The sequence below is a fragment of the Oncorhynchus nerka genome, linkage group LG10, assembly GCF_034236695.1.
Source record: "Oncorhynchus nerka isolate Pitt River linkage group LG10, Oner_Uvic_2.0, whole genome shotgun sequence".
Classification (NCBI taxonomy): domain Eukaryota; kingdom Metazoa; phylum Chordata; class Actinopteri; order Salmoniformes; family Salmonidae; genus Oncorhynchus; species Oncorhynchus nerka.
The window spans coordinates 9,090,186-9,116,745 of NC_088405.1; the positions used below are offsets into that span (position 1 = coordinate 9,090,186).

General features: G+C 46.9%; 1 protein-coding gene across 1 annotated transcript in view; it reads right to left on the bottom strand.

Annotated features, from left to right (window-relative positions):
* Nucleotides 1-974: 974 nt before the first annotated feature.
* The window catches only part of LOC115117117 (A disintegrin and metalloproteinase with thrombospondin motifs 14), a 154,587-nt gene continuing 129,001 nt past the window's right edge, over nucleotides 975-26,560 (bottom strand). The window contains 10 exon segments of the mRNA XM_065022879.1: nucleotides 975-2,498; nucleotides 8,073-8,183; nucleotides 9,395-9,524; nucleotides 18,951-18,979; nucleotides 18,982-19,119; nucleotides 19,122-19,139; nucleotides 19,142-19,155; nucleotides 19,951-20,080; nucleotides 20,766-20,931; nucleotides 23,227-23,393. Coding sequence (XP_064878951.1) covers nucleotides 1,816-2,498; nucleotides 8,073-8,183; nucleotides 9,395-9,524; nucleotides 18,951-18,979; nucleotides 18,982-19,119; nucleotides 19,122-19,139; nucleotides 19,142-19,155; nucleotides 19,951-20,080; nucleotides 20,766-20,931; nucleotides 23,227-23,393 — 1,586 coding nt within the window. The 3' untranslated portion in view covers nucleotides 975-1,815.

Here is a 26,560-nt window from a genome sequence, read left to right on the forward strand (position 1 = left end):
TTAAAAGAAGAAAGTTTGCAGCCATCCACTTCCTTATGTCTGAAACACAGGCTTCCAGCGAGGGCAATTTTGGGGCTTCACCATGTTTCATTGAAATGTACAGCTACAGCTGTGTGGCATCCGCATAGCAGTGAAAGTTAACATTATGTTTTCGAATGACATCCCCAAGAGGTAAAGTATATAGTGAAAACAATAGTGGTCCTAAAACGGAACCTTGAGGAACACCAACATTTACTGTTGACACAACTAAGCCCTAATGTTTGTACAGTCAGCGTATTTTGAGTTCTGATGGGTACGGTACGACAGTTGAACTAAGCATCTATAAGTTATATTCTTCAAGAATCAATGGGTATACATCATCAATATTTAGAAATCTAAAGATCAATGTATCAACTGCAGATTGACCTTTTAAGATGTGGTCTAGGATGAACTAAATCCTGCTGTTAGCATAAAAAAAAGGTTTGAGCATAGGAAAAAGGATTTGAACCACAGGGTATTGTCCTAATCTGACGGAGTTTTTCCACCAGCTAATTAGCTCTCGACTCGGACCAAGATGATGCAAAAAAAGACGACAACTTTTACATTTTTCTTTCAAACGTTTTTTTCTCTCCCTACCATTTAAAAATTTAATAAATATTAACATTTAAAGCTTTTCATTCATGTATATACAAGAACTATACAATACACATAATGATGTTATGAACTGCAAGACAGAAATGAGGTAATGCACAACTTGAAACAGCGTGACATCAGACCAACCACTCTGCAGACTTACAGCATTCTCTCTACTTCTCGACTGATCATCATTATACTTTACATTCTGTTGGCTGGCTGTTAGTTTCTTAGATAATAATATGCTGCTAAAATGTACACTATATACAATATTACTTGAAAAATATATCACTTACAAAAAAATATTAAGAATGGTTTTCTTTTTATCTTTTAAAGCATATGTGTGAGTTTTTCCACAAAGGTAATGTGCATGCTACAGTGGGGTTGGCTTTACAAACAGACTTGACCTGTTGACCTTTAGATGACCTCTGAGGTCAATCTCTTGTAAATGGTTGTTTGGGAGGCACGTCAACAATAAGAGCACCAATGGGGAGAGGTTACAAAGCTCCCTGGAGGAAGTGCCATCATCACCAAGACACTGCGACATCATCACCAATACATTGTGACATCATCTCCAAACTTGTGACATCACTAATACTTGTGAGATCATCACTTCAACTTGTGACAGCCCCCAAAGTGACGTTTCTTTTTTGGGCCGTGCCACACAATATCTTCACAATATTAAAGTTCAATAAGTAGTTCTGATGCACTTTCAAAATACGTTTGCACAACTGTACACAGATTAGGAAGTAAATGGTAGCAATGCAGTCGTCACATTGTTTAACATGTCTTGTAGTCATTTTAGTTCCAGCACCATTTTATTTTCTTGTTTATTATTCCATTTATTAACTGAAGCAGAGAGGGCTGAGTGATGCAGTGCATAGAGATCACTCTGCTGGTCTGATGAGGTAACCATTAGTGGTCTAAGTCCACTGGCATGGATTTTTATTTTTGATTTTATGTTAATTTATTCTTGCAGCAATTGGCTGAGAGTCCAGTCCAGGATAATCCATCAGATGGTTGTAATAATGTTGTAACAATGTTGTAATAAAGTTGTCACATTGTAACATTGTCATATTGTAACATTGTCACATTGTAACGCTGTAACACTCTAATGCTGTAACAACGTTGCAATAACGTTGAGCTGACAGAAGTCACGGTGGACCATATTACTGAGCAGCAAGTCCCAGGATAAGTCAGTGATCATGTCAGCACATGGGACAGGGTTCTGGTTGTTCTGGTCCTGTGAGCCGAGTCTGATCCTACATCCTCCCTTCTTGACCTGGCAGCAGCAACGCCAGCCACAGTTCCAGCAGGCCCGGGTTCAGGGCCGGGGCCGGCGGATTGGCCTAAAGAGCGGTTGTTTGGACTGCTGTGCTCTTTAGATGGCGATAAAGCAGCGTCTCCATTGGAGTCTGGAGAAGCGATGGATCGGAGCCGGGGCCGGAGAGGCGGGCTGGGACCTGGAGGTAGAGAAGGGAGCCCAGGGACCAAGTCTCCATCTCCGACCCCAAAGGAAGGACCCTGGGGAACGACGGCACTCGCCGACGGTGAGGTGGTCAGGCCCTGAGCAGTGGAGCGAGGCCGTCTAGGGGTCTTAGTGGTTCGGGATGGGCTCTGGGTGGTGGTGGGGAGCGGGGAGTCTGGTGGTTGGGTGGTGGAGGCGGTGGGGTTGGGCTGGGTAGAGGTCTCCTGGCCAGTCTCAGAGTCTGAGTCGGAGGATCCTCCAGTCTTGTGGAGGTCTGGGGATGGAGAGAAGAGGGTGGTGAAGCCTTCCTTCCTGTTGCAGGACTCACAGCACAGCTTGTTGTAGCCAGGAATGGAACAGTAACGGGCTAGGACCTCCATCTGGCAGAATATAGACTTGTCTCCAAGACATGGCTCATCTGTGGGGCGAGAGCAGAGTCAGAGTCAGACACATTACAGCTCTTTCCTCATACAGTAGTGACCTTAACCCAACACCTGGCAACCCAACACCTGGCAACCCAACACCTGGCAACCTCTTCAACAGTATCCCGCTCCGCTGGCATACATTGAAAACTTCTGGCTTTCTCTTGGCTATTCTTTTGCAAAATAACTAGGAATGAACTGACTTATTTTCAAATAAATGTGTATTACATATAACATCACATTAAGGTGTGGGGCTGGTCACTGTGTTAAAAAAGAACAACAGCAGGTCTATTTCTCTCCAGTAGCTGGCCTATTCTGTCCATTCATAATTCACCTGTGGGAACATGGCACTTCTCAACACCCATGAATGATAAGATGCCGTCTGCTCTGTTTTAAGGTCCTTACTACTGAATAGTGTCTGTTCCAGGTGTGTAGGAGTCAAAATAACAATGCTGGAAGAGCATATAAACAACTTTTGGAAAGCTCATATTCTGAGCCATTAAAATGTATGGTCTACAGAAAGAGATGGAAGAGCATATAAACAACTTTTGGAAAGCTCATATTCTGAGCCATTAAAAGAAGTATGGTCTACAGAAAGAGATGGAAGAGATGGCGACCCGCACACTGTCGAAAAAATGAATACTTCCAAAACTGAGGCTTGAATGCAAAATAAAGATGTTTATTAAAACACCTGACAACAGAAAGAGTTGGCCAATACTATCCAAGAGATTGTTAGTGAGGAAATGAGGTCTGCCTTCGACTTGCAAAAACCGATATATGAATCTCTTGCACTGCTCGTTTCTAAAAAAAATGGATACATACTGAAGTGGAAAGTTTGGAGACAGTGGCCAATGTAACAGAGGAGCGACACTATGACCTGGTGGGAGAACGACCAATGGCTGGGTTTCACTGTGGAACCTGTTTATTTGTTTCACATCTATGGCCTATTAACACTAAAGATAACAATTACATCATTAATAATACATATACACTACCGTTCAAAAGTTTAGGGTCACTAGAAATTAGAAATGTCCTTGTTTTTGAAAGAAATTCCGATTTTTTGTCCATTAAAATAACATCAAATTTATCAGAAATACAGTGTAGACATTGTTTACGTTGTAAATGACCTTTTAAAGGTCATGTAGCTGGGAAACAGCTGATTTTTAATGGAATACCTACATAGGCGTACAGAGGCCCATTATCAGCAACAATCACTTCTGTGCTAAAATGGCATGTTGTGTTAGCTAATCCAAGTTTATTACTAATTGATCATTGACCAAAACCCTTTCGCAATTATGTTAGCACAGCTGGAAACTGTAGTGCTAATTAAAGAAGCAATAACACTGGCCTTCTATCTTTGATAAACACAGATATTAAACTGTTTTCCAAAATGTTGTCATCCGGTCTCGAGACTTACTTACCCAAATGGATCCACACGGACATAACCGTGGGAAGTTATGGGTGCAGAGAATTTAATAAATCAGAATTTAATAAAAATATATATTTCACAAAAGTAGTGCACCTAGCCTTTACTTGTCCTCTATTAGCGGACTGATGTAGCATCTGAGGCGCGGGCAGATTAATTTTTTTCAACACCCCCCCAGTCGACAAAATAATTAAAATTATGGAATCTCAATCGTTTCCCATTTTAAATATTTTGGTAGTAGATATACACGGAGTGTAGAAAACATTAGGAACACCTTCCTACCACCTTACCTTCCTACCACCTTACCTTCCTTATATTGAGTCGCACCCCTTTTTTCCTCAGAGCAGCCCCAAATCGCCGGGGTATGGAATCTACAAGGTGTCAAACGTGTTCCACAGGGATGCTGACCCATGTTGACTCCAATGTTGTGTCAAGTTAGCTGGATGTCCTTTGGGTGGTGGACCATTTTTAATACACACGAGAAACTGTTCAGCGTGAAAAACCCAGCAGCATTGCAGTTGGTCTTCACTGATACATCCCTTACACAATGTAATATGGTGTCTCTTATTGGCCTGGTAGAGGTGGTCTTCACTGATACATCCCTTACACAATGTAATATGGTGTCTCCTATTGGCCTGGAAGAGGTGGTCTTCACTGATACAGCCCTTACACAATGTAATATGGTGTCTCCTATTGGCCTGGAAGAGGTGGTCTTCACTGATACAGCCCTTACACAATGTAATATGATGTCTCCTATTGGCCTGGAAGAGGTGGCCTTCACTGATATATCCCTTACACAATGTAATATCGTGTCTCCTATTGGCCTGGAAGAGGTGGTCTTCACTGATACAGCCCTTACACAATGTAATATGGTGTCTCCTATTGGCCTGGTAGAGGTGGTCTTCACTGATACATCCCTTACACAATGTAATATGGTGTCTCCTATTGGCCTGGTAGAGGTGGTCTTCACTGATACAGCCCTTACACAATGTAATATGGTGTCTCCTATTGGCCTGGTAGAGGTGGTCTTCACTGATATATCCCTTACACAATGTAATATGGTGTCTCCTATTGGCCTGGTAGAGGTGGTCTTCACTGATACAGCCCTTACACAATGTAATATGGTGTCTCCTATTGGCCTGGTAGAGGTGGTCTTCACTGATACATCCCTTACACAATGTAATATGGTGTCTCCTATTGGCCTGGTAGAGGTGGTCTTCACTGATATATCCCTTACACAATGTAATATGGTGTCTCCTATTGGCCTGGTAGAGGTGGTCTTCACTGATACAGCCCTTACACAATGTAATATGGTGTCTCCTATTGGCCTGGAAGAGGTGGTCTTCACTGATACAGCCCTTACACAATGTAATATGGTGTCTCCTATTGACCTGGAAGAGGTGGTCTTCACTGATATATCCCTTACACAATGTAATATGGTGTCTCCTATTGGCCTGGTAAGAGGTGGTCTTCACTGATACAGCCCTTACACAATGTAAACTATGCTTTAATGTTATTATTGCTCACACTGTTTCTATTTGAAAAACAATGTAACTGGGATTCAAAACGACATGCCCATATTCCAATATTTCACAATAATGCCTTGTGATCTGGAGGACAGCCTTTAGTATCCCCTCAATGGTCCCAATGTGGAATCCGTATCCTTACTAATATCATGGACATGAATGGTTTAAGAACATTCCAAGGAAACATGTTTCTATAGTTACAACTTAAGTCAGCTATGCTGGCCTATGGAGTCATTTGGTAAACCCAACTACTGAAACCTCCAATGATGGGATTTATAAAATAAGTTATCTGGGCTCCTGAAAGGAGTGCAGTGCACTATGATATATAAACAACTTTTGGAAAGCTCATATTCTGAGCTAGCCATTAAAAAAAGTATGGTCTACAGATCTACTTGAATCTGAACAACCCTTTAACTCGAACAGAATATGGAAAAAATATGACCTTGGCATTCTGTAATCCGAACCACCAATTTATACATTTGAAGTTTGTTCATTTACTGTATTTAACACCAAAGAAACGTTTTATGCTGAAATTGGCCCCAACTCGCAACTGTTCACCGTGTCCCCTAAATCAGGTAGGCACATTTTCATTTGATGTGGGTGTGGCCTGCAGGTAAATGCCTTTTCCCCCCCTGAAGGTCATGAATTTAAACGTTCAATGCTTCCCTTTAATTATGTTACTTAACGATGAAAGCCCCTTGAATCTCTCAGTCAATCAGAGAAGACTACTGCTGGAAGGCAAACACTGTTTGTTACGCCCTGACCTTAGAGATCCTTTATATTCTCTATTTTGGTTAGGTCAAGGTGTGACTAGGGTGGGTAGTCTAGTTTTTACATTTCTATGTTGACCTGGTATGGTTCCCAATCAGTGGCAGCTGTCTGAAGACGAAGAGGTTTCGGACCAAAATGCAGCGTGGTAAGTGTCCATAGTTGTTTTTAATTAATAAACCGAAACACTACAAAACAATAAACGAAACATGAATAACCAAAACAGTACCGTGTGGTGAAACAGACACAGAAACAATCACCCACAAATTACCCACAGAATATGGCTGCCTAAATATGGTTCCCAATCAGAGACAACGATAGACAGCAGCCTCTAATTGAGAACCAATCTAGGCAACCATAAACATACAATATACCTAGAAAGGAAACAGCCCCATAAACATACAAAACCCCTAGACAAGACCAAAAACACATACATCACCCATGTCACACCCTGACCTAACCAGAATAACAAGGAAAACAAAGAATACTAAGGTCAGGGTGTGACACTATCGTTGTCTCTGATTGGGGATCATATTTATGCAGCCTTTTCCCACTGGGTTTTTGTGGGATCTTGTCTATGTCTAGTTGCCTGCGAGCGCTACATTAGAGTCACCTTTTCCTTTTGAGTTTTATTGTTTTGTTCCTGTGAGTTTCATCTAATTAACATGTGGAACTCTATGCACGCTGCGCCTTGGTCCATTCATTCAACACACGACCGTGACACTGCTGCTGAAAAATGATTGGCTCTAAAGATGGCCGACCACCTCGTTCTCTCCCATTTAACCAGTGGATACAGTTACTATTAGAAGTTCTAACACTAGAATCATCGACAACAAGAAGGAATGGTGCTCGTCAAGGAACAACTGAGGTTGGCTGGATGGGGACTGGGTTATCTTTGTACTTGTAAACGCACTCTGAAATAAAAAATAAAAACATCTGAATAAAAAGTTGGTCACATAAGAACAGAGATTTGGATCTCTTAGTGTAACGCCTAAAGGTTATGGGTTGAGTCCCAGTCAGGGCTATTCCCCGAATTCGCTACATACTGTACCTCAAACATATTTCCCAGACACACTCTTTAATATCAGATGTTTAAAACGGTAAGCTGCTAAGAATAGAATAGACTAGAATCCAATAAAATCCAATAGAAGAATAGAATAGACTAAAATCCAATAGAAGAATAGAATAGACTAGAATCCAATAAAATCCAATAGAAGAATAGAATAGACTAGAATCCAATAAAATCCAATAGAAGAATAGAATAGACTAGAATCCAATAGAAGAATAGAATAGACTAAAATCCAATAGAAGAATAGAATAGACTAGAAGAATAGAATAGACTAAAATCCAATAGAAGAATCTAGAATCAATAAAATCCAATAGAAGAATAGAATAGACTAGAATCCAATAAAATCCAATAGAAGAATAGAATAGACTAAAATCCAATAGAAGAATAGAATAGACTAAAATCCAATAAAATCCAATAGAAGAATAGAATAGACTAGAATCCAATAGAAGAATAGAATAGACTAGAATCCAATAGAAGAATAGAATAGACTAGAATCCAATAGAAGAATAGAATAGACTAGAATCCAATAAAATCCAATAGAAGAATAGAATAGACTAAAATCCAATAGAAGAATAGAATAGAATAGAAGAAATCCAATAGAAGAATAGAATAGACTAGAATCCAATAGAAGAATAGAATAGACTAGAATCCAATAGAAGAATAGAATAGACTAGAATCCAATAAAATCCAATAGAAGAATAGAATAGACTAAAATCCAATAGAAGAATAGAATAGACTAGAATCCAATCAAATCCAATAGAAGCATCCCATGCTCACTTACTGAAGGAGAGTTTGTGGACAGGATTCTCAGGAACAATCTGATGTACACCCTCCGTCTTTGTCGTTGAATTCTCCATGGCTTCTTTAGTGAACGGGGGCAGCGATGACTGTCCTGTTGTTACCAGAGGATGAGAGACGGCAAGCTTTACAGATAATTACATGGTGGGACTTTGGGTTGCACAAATCATAGGTTTTACACAAATCCAGGTTGGACGATTCCAGATTTCTAGCTTTTTCCCTTACTTCTTCTGGTAATGTACCAACTGGGAGTTCTGGACATCCTGGACATTTGGGGGAAAGTTACCTGAACTGCAACCCTACATAAGGGTTCTTTGGGAAGGTGATGGTTCTATGTGGAACCATAATGACTCAAATAGCCCTTTGAGTTCTTCAATGGTTCTTTACAGTTCAGAACTAGGGTTCTTTACAGTTCAGAACTAGGGTTCTTTACAGTTTAGAACTAGGGTTCTTTACAGTTCAGAACTAGGGTTCTTTACAGTTCAGAACTATGGTTCTTTACAGTTCAGAAAAGGGTTCTTATCTCTTTTAGTGATAATTAAAATGTAGGGGAAGCAGCTCATTAGAATATTTTGGGGTGTGGTTTACGCACAGCTCTTTTTGTGCAATTGTGAGTTAGTGTCATGTCAGTTTATCTGATGTGTAATTCCATTACATTTTGTATATAACAATGGTCAGTGATGGTGTCCTGTGAAAGACTCATGTTATGGCCTTGTGTTAGTTGAGAACAGCTGACTAAATCAGTCAGTGGGTCTCAATTCTCTCCTCAGGGACCCCAGCTGTTCCAGAGCAAGCTCACTTGTTTCAACGTGTCAATAATAACACCTAGGGAATTTGAACAATATAACATGTCTGACCAGAATAAAACCCTGTATGGTTTAAGATTAAATAAGGTTTTTTATAGAACCATTCTCCATAAAGGTTCTATAAAGGACCATAAGAAAAGGGTTGCAACCATAGTGGAACCCTTTTTGATGCTATATAGAACCTTTTATTAATGGTTCTTTATAGAACATTTAGCACCATGTTCCATTTAGAACCTTGAGCATGGTTCTTCATAGAACCTCCAAAATAAGTTTACATATAGCACCAAAAGGAATTTGCTATGGCAGCGGTTCCTGAACTAGGGGTTTGCAACTGTTCCTAACTCCCCAGGTATTCAGAGCTCTTTAAGAACTCCCTTCTCTCCTCTCCTGTCTCACCAGGTAATCAGAGCTCTTTAAGAACCCCTGTTCTTCTCCTCTCCTGTCTCCTGTCTGTGTGTGTGTGTGTGTAAGAGCATGCATGTGTGTGTATGTACTCTACCTGGACACGGGCTCAGTTTACAGATGAGGACAGTTTCAGGCTTGTCTCCCTCACACTGGCCGATGGTGTTGTCTGTGGCTCTACACACAACCTGTCTCTGTTGAATCCCCTCTCCACAGCTTACTGAACACTGTGGTGGCCCCACAGAGAGAGACACAGAGAGACAGCGGGTCAGATAACCTGTCTCTGTTGAATCCCCTCTCCACAGCTTACTGAACACTGTGGTGGCCCCACAGAGAGAGACACAGAGAGACAGTGGGTCAGATAACCTGTCTCTGTTGAATCCCCTCTCCACAGCTTACTGAACACTGTGGTGGCCCCACAGAGAGAGACACAGAGAGACAGCGGGTCAGATAACCTGTCTCTGTTGAATCCCCTCTCCACAGCTTACTGAACACTGTGGTGGCCCCACAGAGAGAGACACAGAGAGACAGCGGGTCAGATAACCTGTCTCTGTTGAATCCCCTCTCCACAGCTTACTGAACACTGTGGTGGCCCCACAGAGAGAGACACAGAGAGACAGCGGGTCAGATAACCTGTCTCTGTTGAATCCCCTCTCCACAGCTTACTGAACACTGTGGTGGCCCCACAGAGAGAGACACAGAGAGACAGCGGGTCAGATAACCTGTCTCTGTTGAATCCCCTCTCCACAGCTTACTGAACACTGTGGTGGCCCCACAGAGAGAGACACAGAGAGACAGCGGGTCAGACAACCTGTCTCTGTTGAATCCCCTCTCCACAGCTTACTGAACACTGTGGTGGCCCCACAGAGAGACACAGAGAGACAGCGGGTCAGACAACCTGTCTCTGTTGAATCCCCTCTCCACAGCTTACTGAACACTGTGGTGGCCCCACAGAGAGAGACACAGAGAGACAGCGGGTCAGATAACCTGTCTCTGTTGAATCCCCTCTCCACAGCTTACTGAACACTGTGGTGGCCCCACAGAGAGACACAGAGAGACAGCGGGTCAGATAACCTGTCTCTGTTGAATCCCCTCTCCACAGCTTACTGAACACTGTGGTGGCCCCACAGAGAGAGACACAGAGAGACAGCGGGTCAGATAACCTGTCTCTGTTGAATCCCCTCTCCACAGCTTACTGAACACTGTGGTGGCCCCACAGAGAGACACAGAGAGACAGCGGGTCAGATAACCTGTCTCTGTTGAATCCCCTCTCCACAGCTTACTGAACACTGTGGTGGCCCCACAGAGAGAGACACAGAGAGACAGCAGGTCAGATAACCTGTCTCTGTTGAATCCCCTCTCCACAGCTTACTGAACACTGTGGTGGCCCCACAGAGAGAGACACAGAGAGACAGCGGGTCAGATAACCTGTCTCTGTTGAATCCCCTCTCCACAGCTTACTGAACACTGTGGTGGCCCCACAGAGAGACACAGAGAGACAGCGGGTCAGATAACCTGTCTCTGTTGAATCCCCTCTCCACAGCTTACTGAACACTGTGGTGGCCCCACAGAGAGAGACACAGAGAGACAGCGGGTCAGATAACCTGTCTCTGTTGAATCCCCTCTCCACAGCTTACTGAACACTGTGGTGGCCCCACAGAGAGAGACACAGAGAGACAGCGGGTCAGACAACCTGTCTCTGTCGAATCCCCTCTCCACAGCTTACTGAACACTGTGGTGGCCCCACAGAGAGAGACACAGAGAGACAGCGGGTCAGATAACCTGTCTCTGTTGAATCCCCTCTCCACAGCTTACTGAACACTGTGGTGGCCCCACAGAGAGAGACACAGAGAGACAGCGGGTCAGATAACCTGTCTCTGTCGAATCCCCTCTCCACAGCTTACTGAACACTGTGGTGGCCCCACAGAGAGACAGCAGGTCAGATAACCTGTCTCTGTTGAATCCCCTCTCCACAGCTTACTGAACACTGTGGTGGCCCCACAGAGAGACACACAGAGAGACAGCGGGTCAGATAACCTGTCTCTGTTGAATCCCCTCTCCACAGCTTACTGAACACTGTGGTGGCCCCACAGAGAGAGACACAGAGAGACAGCAGGTCAGATAACCTGTCTCTGTTGAATCCCCTCTCCACAGCTTACTGAACACTGTGGTGGCCCCACAGAGAGAGACAGCGGGTCAGATAACCTGTCTCTGTCGAATCCCCTCTCCACAGCTTACTGAACACTGTGGTGGCCACACAGAGAGACAGCAGGTCAGATAACCTGTCTCTGTCGAATCCCCTCTCCACAGCTTACTGAACACTGTGGTGGCCCCACAGAGAGAGACACAGAGAGACAGCGGGTCAGATAACCTGTCTCTGTTGAATCCCCTCTCCACAGCTTACTGAACACTGTGGTGGCCCCACAGAGAGACAGCGGGTCAGACAACCTGTCTCTGTCGAATCCCCTCTCCACAGCTTACTGAACACTGTGGTGGCCACACAGAGAGACAGCAGGTCAGATAACCTGAACACTCTCTGTCTCTGAATCCCCTCTCCACAGCTTACTGAACACTGTGGTGGCCCCACAGAGAGACACACAGAGAGACAACGGGTCAGATAACCTGTCTCTGTCGAATCCCCTCTCCACAGCTTACTGAACACTGTGGTGGCCACACAGAGAGACAGCGGGTCAGACGAGACTCAAAGCAGCTGGCTCTTCACCGTTGTTAGAAACAACGCTGAAATCCCTAGAACAGTCAGCTAGCACAATTCCTAAAACAAATCGATATAGAGCAACTTCCCTTTCCAGAAACCCTGGTAAACAACACAGGAAAAAGCAGCAGGGTTCAGCTTCATTTTACAATTCAATTCAGTCAATTTCTCAAAGAAAACTACAATTCTATTTTAGTGAACAGAAATTCCAATTCCATCATTGATTGAATTGAAATCGAGTTGACCCCAACTCTGATAAGTACATTTACATTTAAGTCATTTAGCAGACGCTCTTATCCAGAGCGACTTACAAATTGGTGCATTCACCTTATGACATCCAGTGGAACAGCCACTTTACAATAGTGCATCTAAATCTTTTAAGGGGGGGGTGAGAAGGATTACTTTATCCTATCCTAGGTATTCCTTAAAGAGGTGGGGTTTCAGGTGTCTCCGGAAGGTGGTGATTGACTCCGCTGTCCTGGCGTCGTGAGGGAGTTTGTTCCACCATTGGGGGGCCAGAGCAGCGAACAGTTTTGACTGGGCTGAGCGGGAACTGTACTTCCTCAGTGGTAGGGAGGCGAGCAGGCCAGAGGTGGATGAACGCAGTGCCCTTGTTTGGGTGTAGGGCCTGGTCAGAGCCTGGAGGTACTGAGGTGCCGTTCCCCTCAGTAGTACTGTGAGCTGTGTGACAGAGCTCCATGACCAGGTCCCTGTCCCACCTGTGACTGGTCCCTTGTCTAGAAGGCTCTGTCTGTACTGCTTTGGAGCTCCATACTGGGACCCACCTGTGACTGGTCCCTTGTCTAGAGACTGCTCAGTGGGGGAGCTAAATGACCAGGCCCCTGTCTGTACTGTAGGCTTTGTGGTGGAGCTCCATGCTGGGACCCACCTGTGACCAGGCCCTTGCTAGAGTATGCTCAGTGGCGGAGCTCCAGGACCAGACCAGGCCCCTGTCTGTACTATAGGATCTGTGGCGGAGCTCCATGCTGGGACCCACCTGTGACCAGGCCTTGTCTAGTGAACAGTCTGCTCCGAGACAGAGCTCCATGGTGGGACCAAAGATGTGTATAAACCCTAGATGACTAACAGGGGGCGCTGTATTGAAGCAACTGCACAGCCATCTTAGTAGTCGTCCTCCAGTGTAGAAAAGATGTTGGAAGCTTTATAATTATTAATTAGACTTTATAATTATTCAATGTGAGCTAAACAGTTGTTGTTTTTTACAACATGTAAAAAATATATTACATTTTTTTTCCCCTTAAAGTACTAATGTTATTGGCCCCACTACAAAGGAACATACTTAAATACATGTCATTTTGTCCTTCATTTAAATACTGTAGAATTCCATGTATTGCAATGGTGGACTGGCCCTACAGGGTGGTGTTAATGAGGCCAACCGGTGGCTTCAGCAACCCAGGGGTTAAATACGTCATTGGCTGGGACACACCTGTGAACAGGCCCTTGTCTAGAGTATACTAAGTGGTGAAGCTCTATACTCTGTGGTGAAGCTCTATACTCTGTGGTGAAGCTCTATGCTGGGACCCACCTGTGAACAGGCCCTTGTCTAGAGTATACTCTGTGGTGAAGCTCTATGCTGGGACCCACCTGTGACCAGGCCCTTGTCTAGAGTATACTCTGTGGTGAAGCTCTATACTCTGTGGTGAAGCTCTATACTCTGTGGTGAAGCTCTATACTCTGTGGTGAAGCTCTATGCTGGGACCCACCTGTGAACAGGCCCTTGTCTAGAGTATACTCTGTGGTGAAGCTCTATGCTGGGACCCACCTGTGACCAGGCCCTTGTCTAGAGTATACTCTGTGGTGAAGCTCTATACTCTGTGGTGAAGCTCTATACTCTGTGGTGAAGCTCTATACTCTGTGGTGAAGCTCTATGCTGGGACCCACCTGTGACCAGACCCTTGTCTAGAGTATACTCTGTGGTGAAGCTCTATACTGGGACCTACCTGTGACCAGGCCCTTGTCTAGAGTATACTCTGTGGTGAAGCTCTATGCTGGGGCACACCTGTGAACAGGCCCTTGTCTAGAGTATACTCTGTGGTGAAGCTCTATGCTGGGACCCCCCTGTGACCAGGCCCTTGTCTAGAGTATACTCTGTGGTGAAGCTCTATGCTGGGACCCACCTGTGTCCAGGCCCTTGTCTAGAGTATACTCTGTGGTGAAGCTCTATACTCTGTGGTGAAGCTCTATGCTGGGACCTACCTGTGACCAGGCCCTTGTCTAGAGTATACTCTGTGGTGAAGCTCTATGCTGGGACCTACCTGTGTCCAGGCCCTTGTCTAGAGTATACTCTGTGGTGACGCTCTATACTGGGACCCACCTGTGACCAGGCCCTTGTCTAGAGTATACTCTGTGGTGAAGCTCTATACTCTGTGGTGAAGCTCTATGCTGGGACCTACCTGTGACCAGGCCCTTGTCTAGAGTATACTCTGTGGTGAAGCTCTATGCTGGGACCTACCTGTGTCCAGGCCCTTGTCTAGAGTATACTCTGTGGTGAAGCTCTATGCTGGGACCTACCTGTGACCAGGCCCTTGTCTAGAGTATACTCTGTGGTGAAGCTCTATGCTGGGACCCACCTGTGACCAGGCCCTTGTCTAGAGTATACTCTGTGGTGAAGCTCTATACTCTGTGGTGAAGCTCTATACTCTGTGATGAAGCTCTATGCTGGGACCCACCTGTGTCCAGGACCTTGTCTAGAGTATACTCTGTGGTGAAGCTCTATACTCTGTGGTGAAGCTCTATGCTGGGACCCACCTGTGACCAGGCCCTTGTCTAGAGTATACTCTGTGATGAAGCTCTATACTCTGTGGTGAAGCTCTATGCTGGGACCCACCTGTGACCAGACCCTTGTCTAGAGTATACTCTGTGGTGACGCTCTATACTGGGACCCACCTGTGACCAGGCCCTTGTCTAGAGTATACTCTGTGGTGAAGCTCTATACTCTGTGGTGAAGCTCTATGCTGGGACCTACCTGTGACCAGGCCCTTGTCTAGAGTATACTCTGTGGTGAAGCTCTATGCTGGGACCTACCTGTGTCCAGGCCCTTGTCTAGAGTATACTCTGTGGTGAAGCTCTATGCTGGGACCCACCTGTGACCAGGCCCTTGTCTAGAGTATACTCTGTGGTGAAGCTCTATACTCTGTGGTGAAGCTCTATGCTGGGACCTACCTGTGACCAGGCCCTTGTCTAGAGTATACTCTGTGGTGAAGCTCTATGCTGGGACCTACCTGTGTCCAGGCCCTTGTCTAGAGTATACTCTGTGGTGAAGCTCTATGCTGGGACCTACCTGTGACCAGGCCCTTGTCTAGAGTATACTCTGTGGTGAAGCTCTATGCTGGGACCCACCTGTGACCAGGCCCTTGTCTAGAGTATACTCTGTGGTGAAGCTCTATACTCTGTGGTGAAGCTCTATACTCTGTGATGAAGCTCTATGCTGGGACCCACCTGTGTCCAGGACCTTGTCTAGAGTATACTCTGTGGTGAAGCTCTATACTCTGTGGTGAAGCTCTATGCTGGGACCCACCTGTGACCAGGCCCTTGTCTAGAGTATACTCTGTGATGAAGCTCTATACTCTGTGGTGAAGCTCTATGCTGGGACCCACCTGTGACCAGACCCTTGTCTAGAGTATACTCTGTGGTGAAGCTCTATGCTGGGACCCACCTGTGACCAGGCCCTTGTCTAGAGTATACTCTGTGATGAAGCTCTATACTCTGTGGTGAAGCTCTATGCTGGGACCCCCCTGTGACCAGGCCCTTGTCTAGAGTATACTCTGTGGTGAAGCTCTATGCTGGGACCCACCTGTGTCCAGGCCCTTGTCTAGAGTATACTCTGTGGTGAAGCTCTATACTCTGTGGTGAAGCTCTATGCTGGGACCTACCTGTGACCAGGCCCTTGTCTAGAGTATACTCTGTGGTGAAGCTCTATGCTGGGACCTACCTGTGTCCAGGCCCTTGTCTAGAGTATACTCTGTGGTGACGCTCTATACTGGGACCCACCTGTGACCAGGCCCTTGTCTAGAGTATACTCTGTGGTGAAGCTCTATACTCTGTGGTGAAGCTCTATGCTGGGACCTACCTGTGACCAGGCCCTTGTCTAGAGTATACTCTGTGGTGAAGCTCTATGCTGGGACCTACCTGTGTCCAGGCCCTTGTCTAGAGTATACTCTGTGGTGAAGCTCTATGCTGGGACCTACCTGTGACCAGGCCCTTGTCTAGAGTATACTCTGTGGTGAAGCTCTATGCTGGGACCCACCTGTGACCAGGCCCTTGTCTAGAGTATACTCTGTGGTGAAGCTCTATACTCTGTGGTGAAGCTCTATACTCTGTGATGAAGCTCTATGCTGGGACCCACCTGTGTCCAGGACCTTGTCTAGAGTATACTCTGTGGTGAAGCTCTATGCTGGGACCTACCTGTGTCCAGGCCCTTGTCTAGAGTATACTCTGTGGTGACGCTCTATACTGGGACCCACCTGTGACCAGGCCCTTGTCTAGAGTATACTCTGTGGTGAAGCTCTATACTCTGTGGTGAAGCTCTATGCTGGGACCTACCTGTGACCAGGCCCTTGTCTAGAGTATACTCTGTGGTGAAGCTCTATGCTGGGACCTACCTGTGTCCAGGCCCTTGTCTAGAGTATACTCTGTGGTGAAGCTCTATGCTGGGACCTACCTGTGACCAGGCCCTTGTCTAGAGTATACTCTGTGGTGAAGCTCTATGCTGGGACCCACCTGTGACCAGGCCCTTGTCTAGAGTATACTCTGTGGTGAAGCTCTATACTCTGTGGTGAAGCTCTATACTCTGTGATGAAGCTCTATGCTGGGACCCACCTGTGTCAGGACCTTGTCTAGAGTATACTCTGTGGTGAAGCTCTATACTCTGTGGTGAAGCTCTATGCTGGGACCCACCTGTGACCAGGCCCTTGTCTAGAGTATACTCTGTGATGAAGCTCTATACTCTGTGGTGAAGCTCTATGCTGGGACCCACCTGTGACCAGACCCTTGTCTAGAGTATACTCTGTGGTGACGCTCTATACTGGGACCCACCTGTGACCAGGCCCTTGTCTAGAGTATACTCTGTGGTGAAGCTCTATACTCTGTGGTGAAGCTCTATGCTGGGACCTACCTGTGACCAGGCCCTTGTCTAGAGTATACTCTGTGGTGAAGCTCTATGCTGGGACCTACCTGTGTCCAGGCCCTTGTCTAGAGTATACTCTGTGGTGAAGCTCTATGCTGGGACCCACCTGTGACCAGGCCCTTGTCTAGAGTATACTCTGTGGTGAAGCTCTATACTCTGTGGTGAAGCTCTATGCTGGGACCTACCTGTGACCAGGCCCTTGTCTAGAGTATACTCTGTGGTGAAGCTCTATGCTGGGACCTACCTGTGTCCAGGCCCTTGTCTAGAGTATACTCTGTGGTGAAGCTCTATGCTGGGACCTACCTGTGACCAGGCCCTTGTCTAGAGTATACTCTGTGGTGAAGCTCTATGCTGGGACCCACCTGTGACCAGGCCCTTGTCTAGAGTATACTCTGTGGTGAAGCTCTATACTCTGTGGTGAAGCTCTATACTCTGTGATGAAGCTCTATGCTGGGACCCACCTGTGTCCAGGACCTTGTCTAGAGTATACTCTGTGGTGAAGCTCTATACTCTGTGGTGAAGCTCTATGCTGGGACCCACCTGTGACCAGGCCCTTGTCTAGAGTATACTCTGTGATGAAGCTCTATACTCTGTGGTGAAGCTCTATGCTGGGACCCACCTGTGACCAGACCCTTGTCTAGGAGTATACTCTGTGGTGAAGCTCTATGCTGGGACCCACCTGTGACCAGGCCCTTGTCTAGAGTATACTCTGTGATGAAGCTCTATACTCTGTGGTGAAGCTCTATGCTGGGACCCCCTGTGACCAGGCCCTTGTCTAGAGTATACTCTGTGGTGAAGCTCTATGCTGGGACCCACCTGTGTCCAGGCCCTTGTCTAGAGTATACTCTGTGGTGAAGCTCTATACTCTGTGGTGACTCTATGCTGGGACCTACCTGTGACCAGGCCCTTGTCTAGAGTATACTCTGTGGTGAAGCTCTATGCTGGGACCTACCTGTGTCCAGGCCCTTGTCTAGAGTATACTCTGTGGTGACCTCTATACTGGGACCCACCTGTGACCAGGCCCTTGTCTAGAGTATACTCTGTGGTGACCTCTATACTCTGTGGTGAAGCTCTATGCTGGGACCTACCTGTGACCAGGCCCTTGTCTAGAAAATACTCTGTGGTGAAGCTCTATGCTGGGACCTACCTGTGTCCAGGCCCTTGTCTAGAGTATACTCTGTGGTGAAGCTCTATGCTGGGACCTACCTGTGACCAGGCCCTTGTCTAGACTGCCTATACTCTGTGGTGAAGCTCTATGCTGGGACCCACCTGTGACCAGGCCCTTGTCTAGAGTATACTCTGTGGTGAAGCTCTATACTCTGTGGTGAAGCTCTATACTCTGTGATGAAGCTCTATGCTGGGACCCACCTGTGTCCAGGACCTTGTCTAGAGTATACTCTGTGGTGAAGCTCTATACTCTGTGGTGAAGCTCTATGCTGGGACCCACCTGTGACCAGGCCCTTGTCTAGAATACTCTGTGATGAAGCTCTATACTCTGTGGTGACTCTATGCTGGGACCCACCTGTGACCAGACCCTTGTCTAGGTATACTCTGTGGTGAAGCTCTATGCTGGGACCCACCTGTGACCAGGCCCTTGTCTAGGTATACTCTGTGATGAACTCTCACTCTGTGGTGAAGCTCTATGCTGGGACCCACCTGTGACCAGACCCTTGTCTAGAGTATACTCTGTGATGAAGCTCTATACTCTGTGGTGAAGCTCTATGCTGGGACCCACCTGTGACCAGACCCTTGTCTAGAGTATACTCTGTGGTGAAGCTCTATGCTGGGACCTACCTGTGACCAGGCCCCTGTCCTCCACTGGCAGGGCAGGCAGAGGGGTTACAGACCTTCCTGGTCTCAGGCTTGTCCTCTGTACAGTACTTAGTGTGGACCGTCCGGTTGGTGCCGTTGTGGAGGACCTGCATACACTGAACAACCCTGGACTGGTAGCCAATCTTCCCACGGTCTTACTGCATCGGGTTCCTCCTCCACCAACCACCTGGGAGAGAGGACCTCTGGAGAGAGAGAGAGAGAGAGAGAGAGAGAGAGAGAGAGAACAGGGAGAGGGAGAGGGAGAGGGAGAGGGAGAGAGAGAGAGAGAGAGAGGGAGAGAGAGAGAGAGAGAGAGAGAGAGTGAGAGGGAGGATTGGGGGCAGACAGAATAAGAGAGGGGGGGAGACAGAACAAGAGAGAGCACATTATTCAATCTGTCCATTACTGGGAACCCACTAGGTTATTATCTCATTATTCAATCAGTCCACTACTGGGAACGACTAGGTTATTATCTCATTATTCAATCTGTGCACTACTGGACGACTAGGTTATTATCTCATTATTCAATCTGTCCATTACTGGGAACGACTAGGTTATTATCTCATTATTCAATCTGTCCATTACTGGGAGCGACTAGGTTATTATCTCATTATTCAATCTGTCCATTACTGAGAACCTAGGTTATTATCTCATTATTCAATCTGTCCATTACTGAGAAAACTAGGTTATTATCTCATTATTCAATCAGTCCACTACTGAGAACGACTAGGTTATTATCTCATTATTCAATCTGTCCATTACTGGGAACCACTAGGTTATTATCTCATTATTCAATCTGTCCACTACTGGGAACCGACTAGGTTAGTCATCCAGACAGAACTTTAGCGTCAGTCCCTTGTCGAGAGGAAGTGTCCCTTAGAGGATGATGATGATGATGATGAAATGGATGCTCTCCTATCAACATGGCTCGGACATGGACAGAGAAAGGATAGAGGGGAGAGTGAAGGGGAGAGGAGCTCACGTTGGCTGGCTGCACTCGTTCACGTTGCACCTCTTCCGGATGGGTTTGGGCTTCTTGCTGGTTTCACAGAGGTTCCGGTGCACCAATGACTGTAAATTCCTCCTGCATCCGTATTTGGTGTACTGTATACCTGCCAGACGGTCCAATTAAATGGGTTTAGTACAATCTGTTGTAACATCTGACAAAAACATAACATTTTCTAATTTATACTGTAAATCATTTGACAGAAAGAAAATGCAGCTGGCCGTATGTACTAAGACTGGAGAGAGAACACACACACACACACACACACACACACACACACACACACACACACACACACACACACACAATGACAGAGCAACAGGGTAGGAAGAACCATTTGAATGTGAATGTGTCAGAGACCCCTGAGCAGCATGCCCTGAGGACATTTAGGCTCTGCTCTAAATCAACCAGGTTGGGACAAAGCACCAACCCACAGCAGGTTGCCAGGTTGGTCCAATAGCACCAACCCACAGCAGGTTGCCAGGTTGGGCCAATAGCACCAACCCACAGTAGGTTGCCAGGTTGGGTCAATAGCACCAACCCACAGTAGGTTGCCAGGTTGGGTCAATAGCACCAACCCATAGCAGGTTGCCAGGTTGGGCCAAAAACACCAACCCATCAGGGACCTTTCTGTAGAACCAACCCACAGCAGGTGAGATTGACAATAATCTGGGGTCTTGGCAGGCCAGGCACAAATGGAAACAACCATCAGGGACCTTTCTGTAGCAGGTGAGATTGAATTAATCTGGTCTAAAGAGCCGCTTCACAACCAGGCCCCCCCATACACTCACCTCCCCCACAGGGTTTAGAGCACTGCGACCAGCTCTTCAGGGCCCACTCGTAGGTATCCAGCTCGGCCAGGAGAACATTGTTATTGGTGATGACCGGCAGCAGGTCCTCATGGATAATGTACTTATATGTCAGACTGATCTTAGTGTCCTCCTCCTGTGGAATGACCTAGAAGAGGACAGGGAGAAAGAGGACACGATGACAGAGAGAGAGAGACAGGGAGAACGAGAGTGAGAGAAAGACAGAGGAAAGACAGAGAGAGAGAGAGAGAGACATGGAGAAGGAGAGTGAGAGAGAGAGAGAGACAGGGAGAAAGAGAGTGAGAGAGAGAGAGAGAGACAGGGAGAAAGAGAGTGAGAGAGAGAGAGAGAGAGAGAGAGAGAGAGAGAGAGAGAGAGAGAGAAAGATAAACAATTGATTCCCATTCAAAATCCTATTTTCCCTAATCCCTAAACCTAACCCTTAACCTAAGTCTGACCTTAACATTAACCCCAAACCTAAGCCTAAGATCCGAAGCCTAAGATCCTAAGCCTAAAATAGCTTTTTTCCTTGTGGGGACAGGTTCCTACTTGTCCGAATTGTCCTCGTTTTACTATCCTTGTAAGGACTTCTGGTCCCCACAAAGATAGTAAAACACACACACACACACACACACACAGTGGACAATAGTGTTGAGCAATTAGCCAACATTTCTGATTTTTAAAAATTATGAAACAACTAATTGACCATAATTCCATGTCTGCTCAATTACTTGAATTCCATTTTGTTCCGTTATTTATGAATCCAATGTACATTTCCTCTGGGGGGAAATCAAATCATTCACACGAGAAATCATCTCAAGAACTAAGTGGGATGATGGGCTGAAGGGAGATGAAGTTTTTCATTAAGCAAATTTTCAACCTAGTTCAACACATAAATGCGGTAATTAACTACAATGACCATAATCCACTGCGGCAGTTTTCCCCCCAGTTTAGGCAGAGATACATACACTTTTACTCCTGCTACGTTTGGTTAGATACACACAGACCACATGAGGGAGGAATGTACACAACAAGAGGGACAGACAGTTGGTGAACGTTTACCTGAACTACTTTGAAGAACTAGTCAAATCATTTCTACAGACAGCTCTGTAGCTTACTTAGACAGGCTAGCCTAGCTAAACAGGATGACTACAGACAGCTCTGCAGTATATTTAGGCAGGTTAGCCTAGCTAAACAGGATGACTACAGACAGCTCTGCAGTATATTTAGACAGGTTAGCCTAGCTAAACAGGATGACTACAGACAGCTCTGCAGTATATTTAGGCAGGTTAGCCTAGCTAAACAGGATGACTACAGACAGCTCTGCAGTATATTTAGGCAGGTTAGCCTAGCTAGGTAGGATGACTACAGACAGCTCTGCAGTATATTTAGGCAGGCTAGCCTAACTAAACAGGATGACTACAGACAGCTCTGCAGTATATTTAGGCAGGTTAGCCTAGCTAAACAGGATGACTACAGACAACTCTGCAGTATATTTAGACAGGCTAGCCTAGCTAGATAGGATGACTACAGACAACTCTGCAGTATATTTAGGCAGGTTAGCCTGAGCTAGATAGGATGACGGCTGACTGCTACTGCCAGAGATGAGATGATGACTTTAAGGAATGAAAAATATTAAAGTCATTAAATTAAAACTAAGTAAATATACACAACTGAATATTGTATTATTTCATAGTAATTTCCTATTTTTCTAATGATGTCTACCCAATGTGGACCTGACAGAGACAATTGAATATTTTCAATGCTTTGGCAATTACATTTTTACTATTTTTGGCTTTGAAATTTCCATTAAAAAGTCACACAAAAAAGGTCACTATATCATAATACATTTAATGTTATCGAAATCGAAAACCACAATATTTTGTTTTACTAATCGTACCGATCTAGAAAAGCACTAATTACCACTAGTGGACAATCAAAGATGATTAAAATCACAGTGAAGGTGCTCTACTGTCTTTCTAGGGGACTGACTGGAGTGTGTAGCTGAACCTCAACGTGAACCATTGGGAACGGAGTCCTGTATCTTCTGACCACATGCTGCTGTGTCGGATAGTGATCATTTGGGTCGGCCTGTTTTGGGTAAAATGAGAATTGAGGCGATGCACACCTACCTGCACCTCAACTGTCACTTGTCAAGTTGAAAAATTCAGCCTGTATGTGTGTGTGTGTGTGCACGTGTCTGGGTGTGTATGTGTGTGTGTGTGTGGGTGCACATGTCTGGGTGTGTATGTGTGTGTGTGTGTGTGTGTGGGTGCACGTGTCTGGGTGTGTGTGTGGGTGTACGTGTCTGGGTGTGTATGTGTGTGTGTGTGCGTGCATGTGTCTGGGTGTGTATGTGTGTGCACGTGTCTGGATGTGTCTGGGTGTGTGTGTGTGTGTCTGAGTGTGCGTCTTACTAGATCCATCAGTTTCGTCTTCTTACCAGAACAACGATGCCCTCGTGAAGGGGGCCGATTGTTTTCAGGGTTTCTTTCTCGCCGCTTCCGAAGACGTACTCCCACTCCAAACCGCTCTCGATGAAGGTTCTGGACTTGGCATCTCCACTTTTTGCGTTCAATATGAAGCTGCCTGTCACTTGATTCTTCACAGCTGTGAAACAAAGAAAAAGAAAAAAATGTCTGATTCCAGCAAAACAGGCTTTACATTCGGGGGATAGTCTGACAGGACCAGCAGAAACAGGCTATACAGAGGGAGGGGGGGACCAACTGTTCCAACCCATAGTCTGACAGGACCAGCAGAAACAGGCTATACAGAGGGAGGGGGACCAACTGTTCCAACCCATAGTCTGACAGGACCAGCAGAAACAGGCTATACAGAGGGGGGGGGGGGACCAACTGTTCCAACCCATAGTCTGACAGGACCAGCAGAAACAGGCTATACAGAGGGGGGGGGGACCAACTGTTCCAACCCATAGTCTGACAGGACCAGCAGAAACAGGCTATACAGAGGGAGGGGGGGACCAACTGTTCCAACCCATAGTCTGACAGGACCAGCAGAAACAGGCTATACAGAGGGGGGGACCAACTGTTCCAACCCATAGTCTGACAGGACCAGCAGAAACAAACAGGCTATACAGAGGGAGGGGGGGACCAACTATACAGAGGGGGGGGGGGGACCAACTGTTCCAACCCATAGTCTGACAGGACCAGCAGAAACAGGCTATACAGAGGGAGGGGGGGGACCAACTGTTCCAACCCATAGTCTGACAGGACCAGCAGAAACAGGCTATACAGAGGGGGGGGACCAACTGTTCCAACCCATAGTCTGACAGGACCAGCAGAAACAGGCTATACAGAGGGAGGGGGACCAACTGTTCCAACCCATAGTCTGACAGGACCAGCAGAAACAGGCTATACAGAGGGGGGACCAACTGTTCCAACCCATAGTCTGACAGGACCAGCAGAAACAGGCTATACAGAGGGGGGGGGGACCAACTGTTCCAACCCATAGTCTGACAGGACCAGCAGAAACAGGCTATACAGAGGGGGGGGACCAACTGTTCCAACCCATAGTCTGACAGGACCAGCAGAAACAGGCTATACAGAGGGAGGGGGGACCAACTGTTCCAACCCATAGAGGACCAGGAAACAGGCTATACAGGGGGGGACCAACTGTTCCAACCCATAGTCTGACAGGACCAGCAGAAACAGGCTATACAGAGGGAGGGGGGACCAACTGTTCCAACCCATAGTCTGACAGGACCAGCAGAAACAGGCTATACAGAGGGAGGGGGGGACCAACTGTTCCAACCCATAGTCTGACAGGACCAGCAGAAACAGGCTATACAGAGGGGGGGGGGGACCAACTGTTCCAACCCATAGTCTGACAGGACCAGCAGAAACAGGCTATACAGAGGGAGGGGGGGACCAACTGTTCCAACCCATAGTCTGACAGGACCAGCAGAAACAGGCTATACAGAGGGAGGGGGACCAACTGTTCCAACCCATAGTCTGACAGGACCAGCAGAAACAGGCTATACAGAGGGAGGGGGGCTATACAGACCAACTGTTCCAACCCATAGTCTGACAGGACCAGCAGAAACAGGCTATACAGAGGGAGGGGGGGGCTATACAGAGGGGGGACCAACTGTTCCAACCCATAGTCTGACAGGACCAGCAGAAACAGGCTATACAGAGGGAGGGGGGACCAACTGTTCCAACCCATAGTCTGACAGGACCAGCAGAAACAGGCTATACAGAGGGCTAGGGGGGACCAACTGTTCCAACCCATAGTCTGACAGGACCAGCAGAAACAGGCTATACAGAGGGAGGGGGGGACCAACTGTTCCAACCCATAGTCTGACAGGACCAGCAGAAACAGGCTATACAGAGGGAGGGGGACCAACTGTTCCAACCCATAGTCTGACAGGACCAGCAGAAACAGGCTATACAGAGGGAGGGGGGGACCAACTGTTCCAACCCATAGTCTGACAGGACCAGCAGAAACAGGCTATACAGAGGGAGGGGGGACCAACTGTTCCAACCCATAGTCTGACAGGACCAGCAGAAACAGGCTATACAGAGGGGGGGGGGGGGACCAACTGTTCCAACCCATAGTCTGACAGGACCAGCAGAAACAGGCTATACAGAGGGAGGGGGGACCAACTGTTCCAACCCATAGTCTGACAGGACCAGCAGAAACAGGCTATACAGAGGGAGGGGGGACCAACTGTTCCAACCCATAGTCTGACAGGACCAGCAGAAACAGGCTATACAGAGGGGGGGGGACCAACTGTTCCAACCCATAGTCTGACAGGACCAGCAGAAACAGGCTATACAGAGGGAGGGGGGGGGACCAACTGTTCCAACCCATAGTCTGACAGGACCAGCAGAAACAGGCTATACAGAGGGAGGGGGGACCAACTGTTCCAACCCATAGTCTGACAGGACCAGCAGAAACAGGCTATACAGAGGGAGGGGGGGGGACCAACTGTTCCAACCCATAGTCTGACAGGACCAGCAGAAACAGGCTATACAGAGGGGGGGGGACCAACTGTTCCAACCCATAGTCTGACAGGACCAGCAGAAACAGGCTATACAGAGGGAGGGGGGGAAACAGGCTATACAGAGGGAGGGGGGACCAACTGTTCCAACCCATAGTCTGACAGGACCAGAGGGGGGGGACAGAAACAGGCTATACAGAAACAGGGAGGGGGGGACCAACTGTTCCAACCCATAGTCTGACAGGACCAGCAGAAACAGGCTATACAGAGGGAGGGGGGACCAACTGTTCCAACCCATAGTCTGACAGGACCAGCAGAAACAGGCTATACAGAGGGGGGAGGGGGGACCAACTGTTCCAACCCATAGTCTGACAGGACCAGCAGAAACAGGCTATACAGAGGGAGGGGGGGGGGGGGACCAACTGTTCCAACCCATAGTCTGACAGGACCAGCAGAAACAGGCTATACAGAGGGGGGGGGGACCAACTGTTCCAACCCATAGTCTGACAGGACCAGCAGAAACAGGCTATACAGAGGGGGGGGACCAACTGTTCCAACCCATAGTCTGACAGGACCAGCAGAAACAGGCTATACAGAGGGGGGGGGGACCAACTGTTCCAACCCATAGTCTGACAGGACCAGCAGAAACAGGCTATACAGAGGGGAGGGGGACCAACTGTTCCAACCCATAGTCTGACAGGACCAGCAGAAACAGGCTATACAGAGGGGAGGGGGACCAACTGTTCCAACAGAGGAGGGCTATACAGAGGACCAACTGTTCCAACCCATAGTCTGACAGGACCAGCAGAAACAG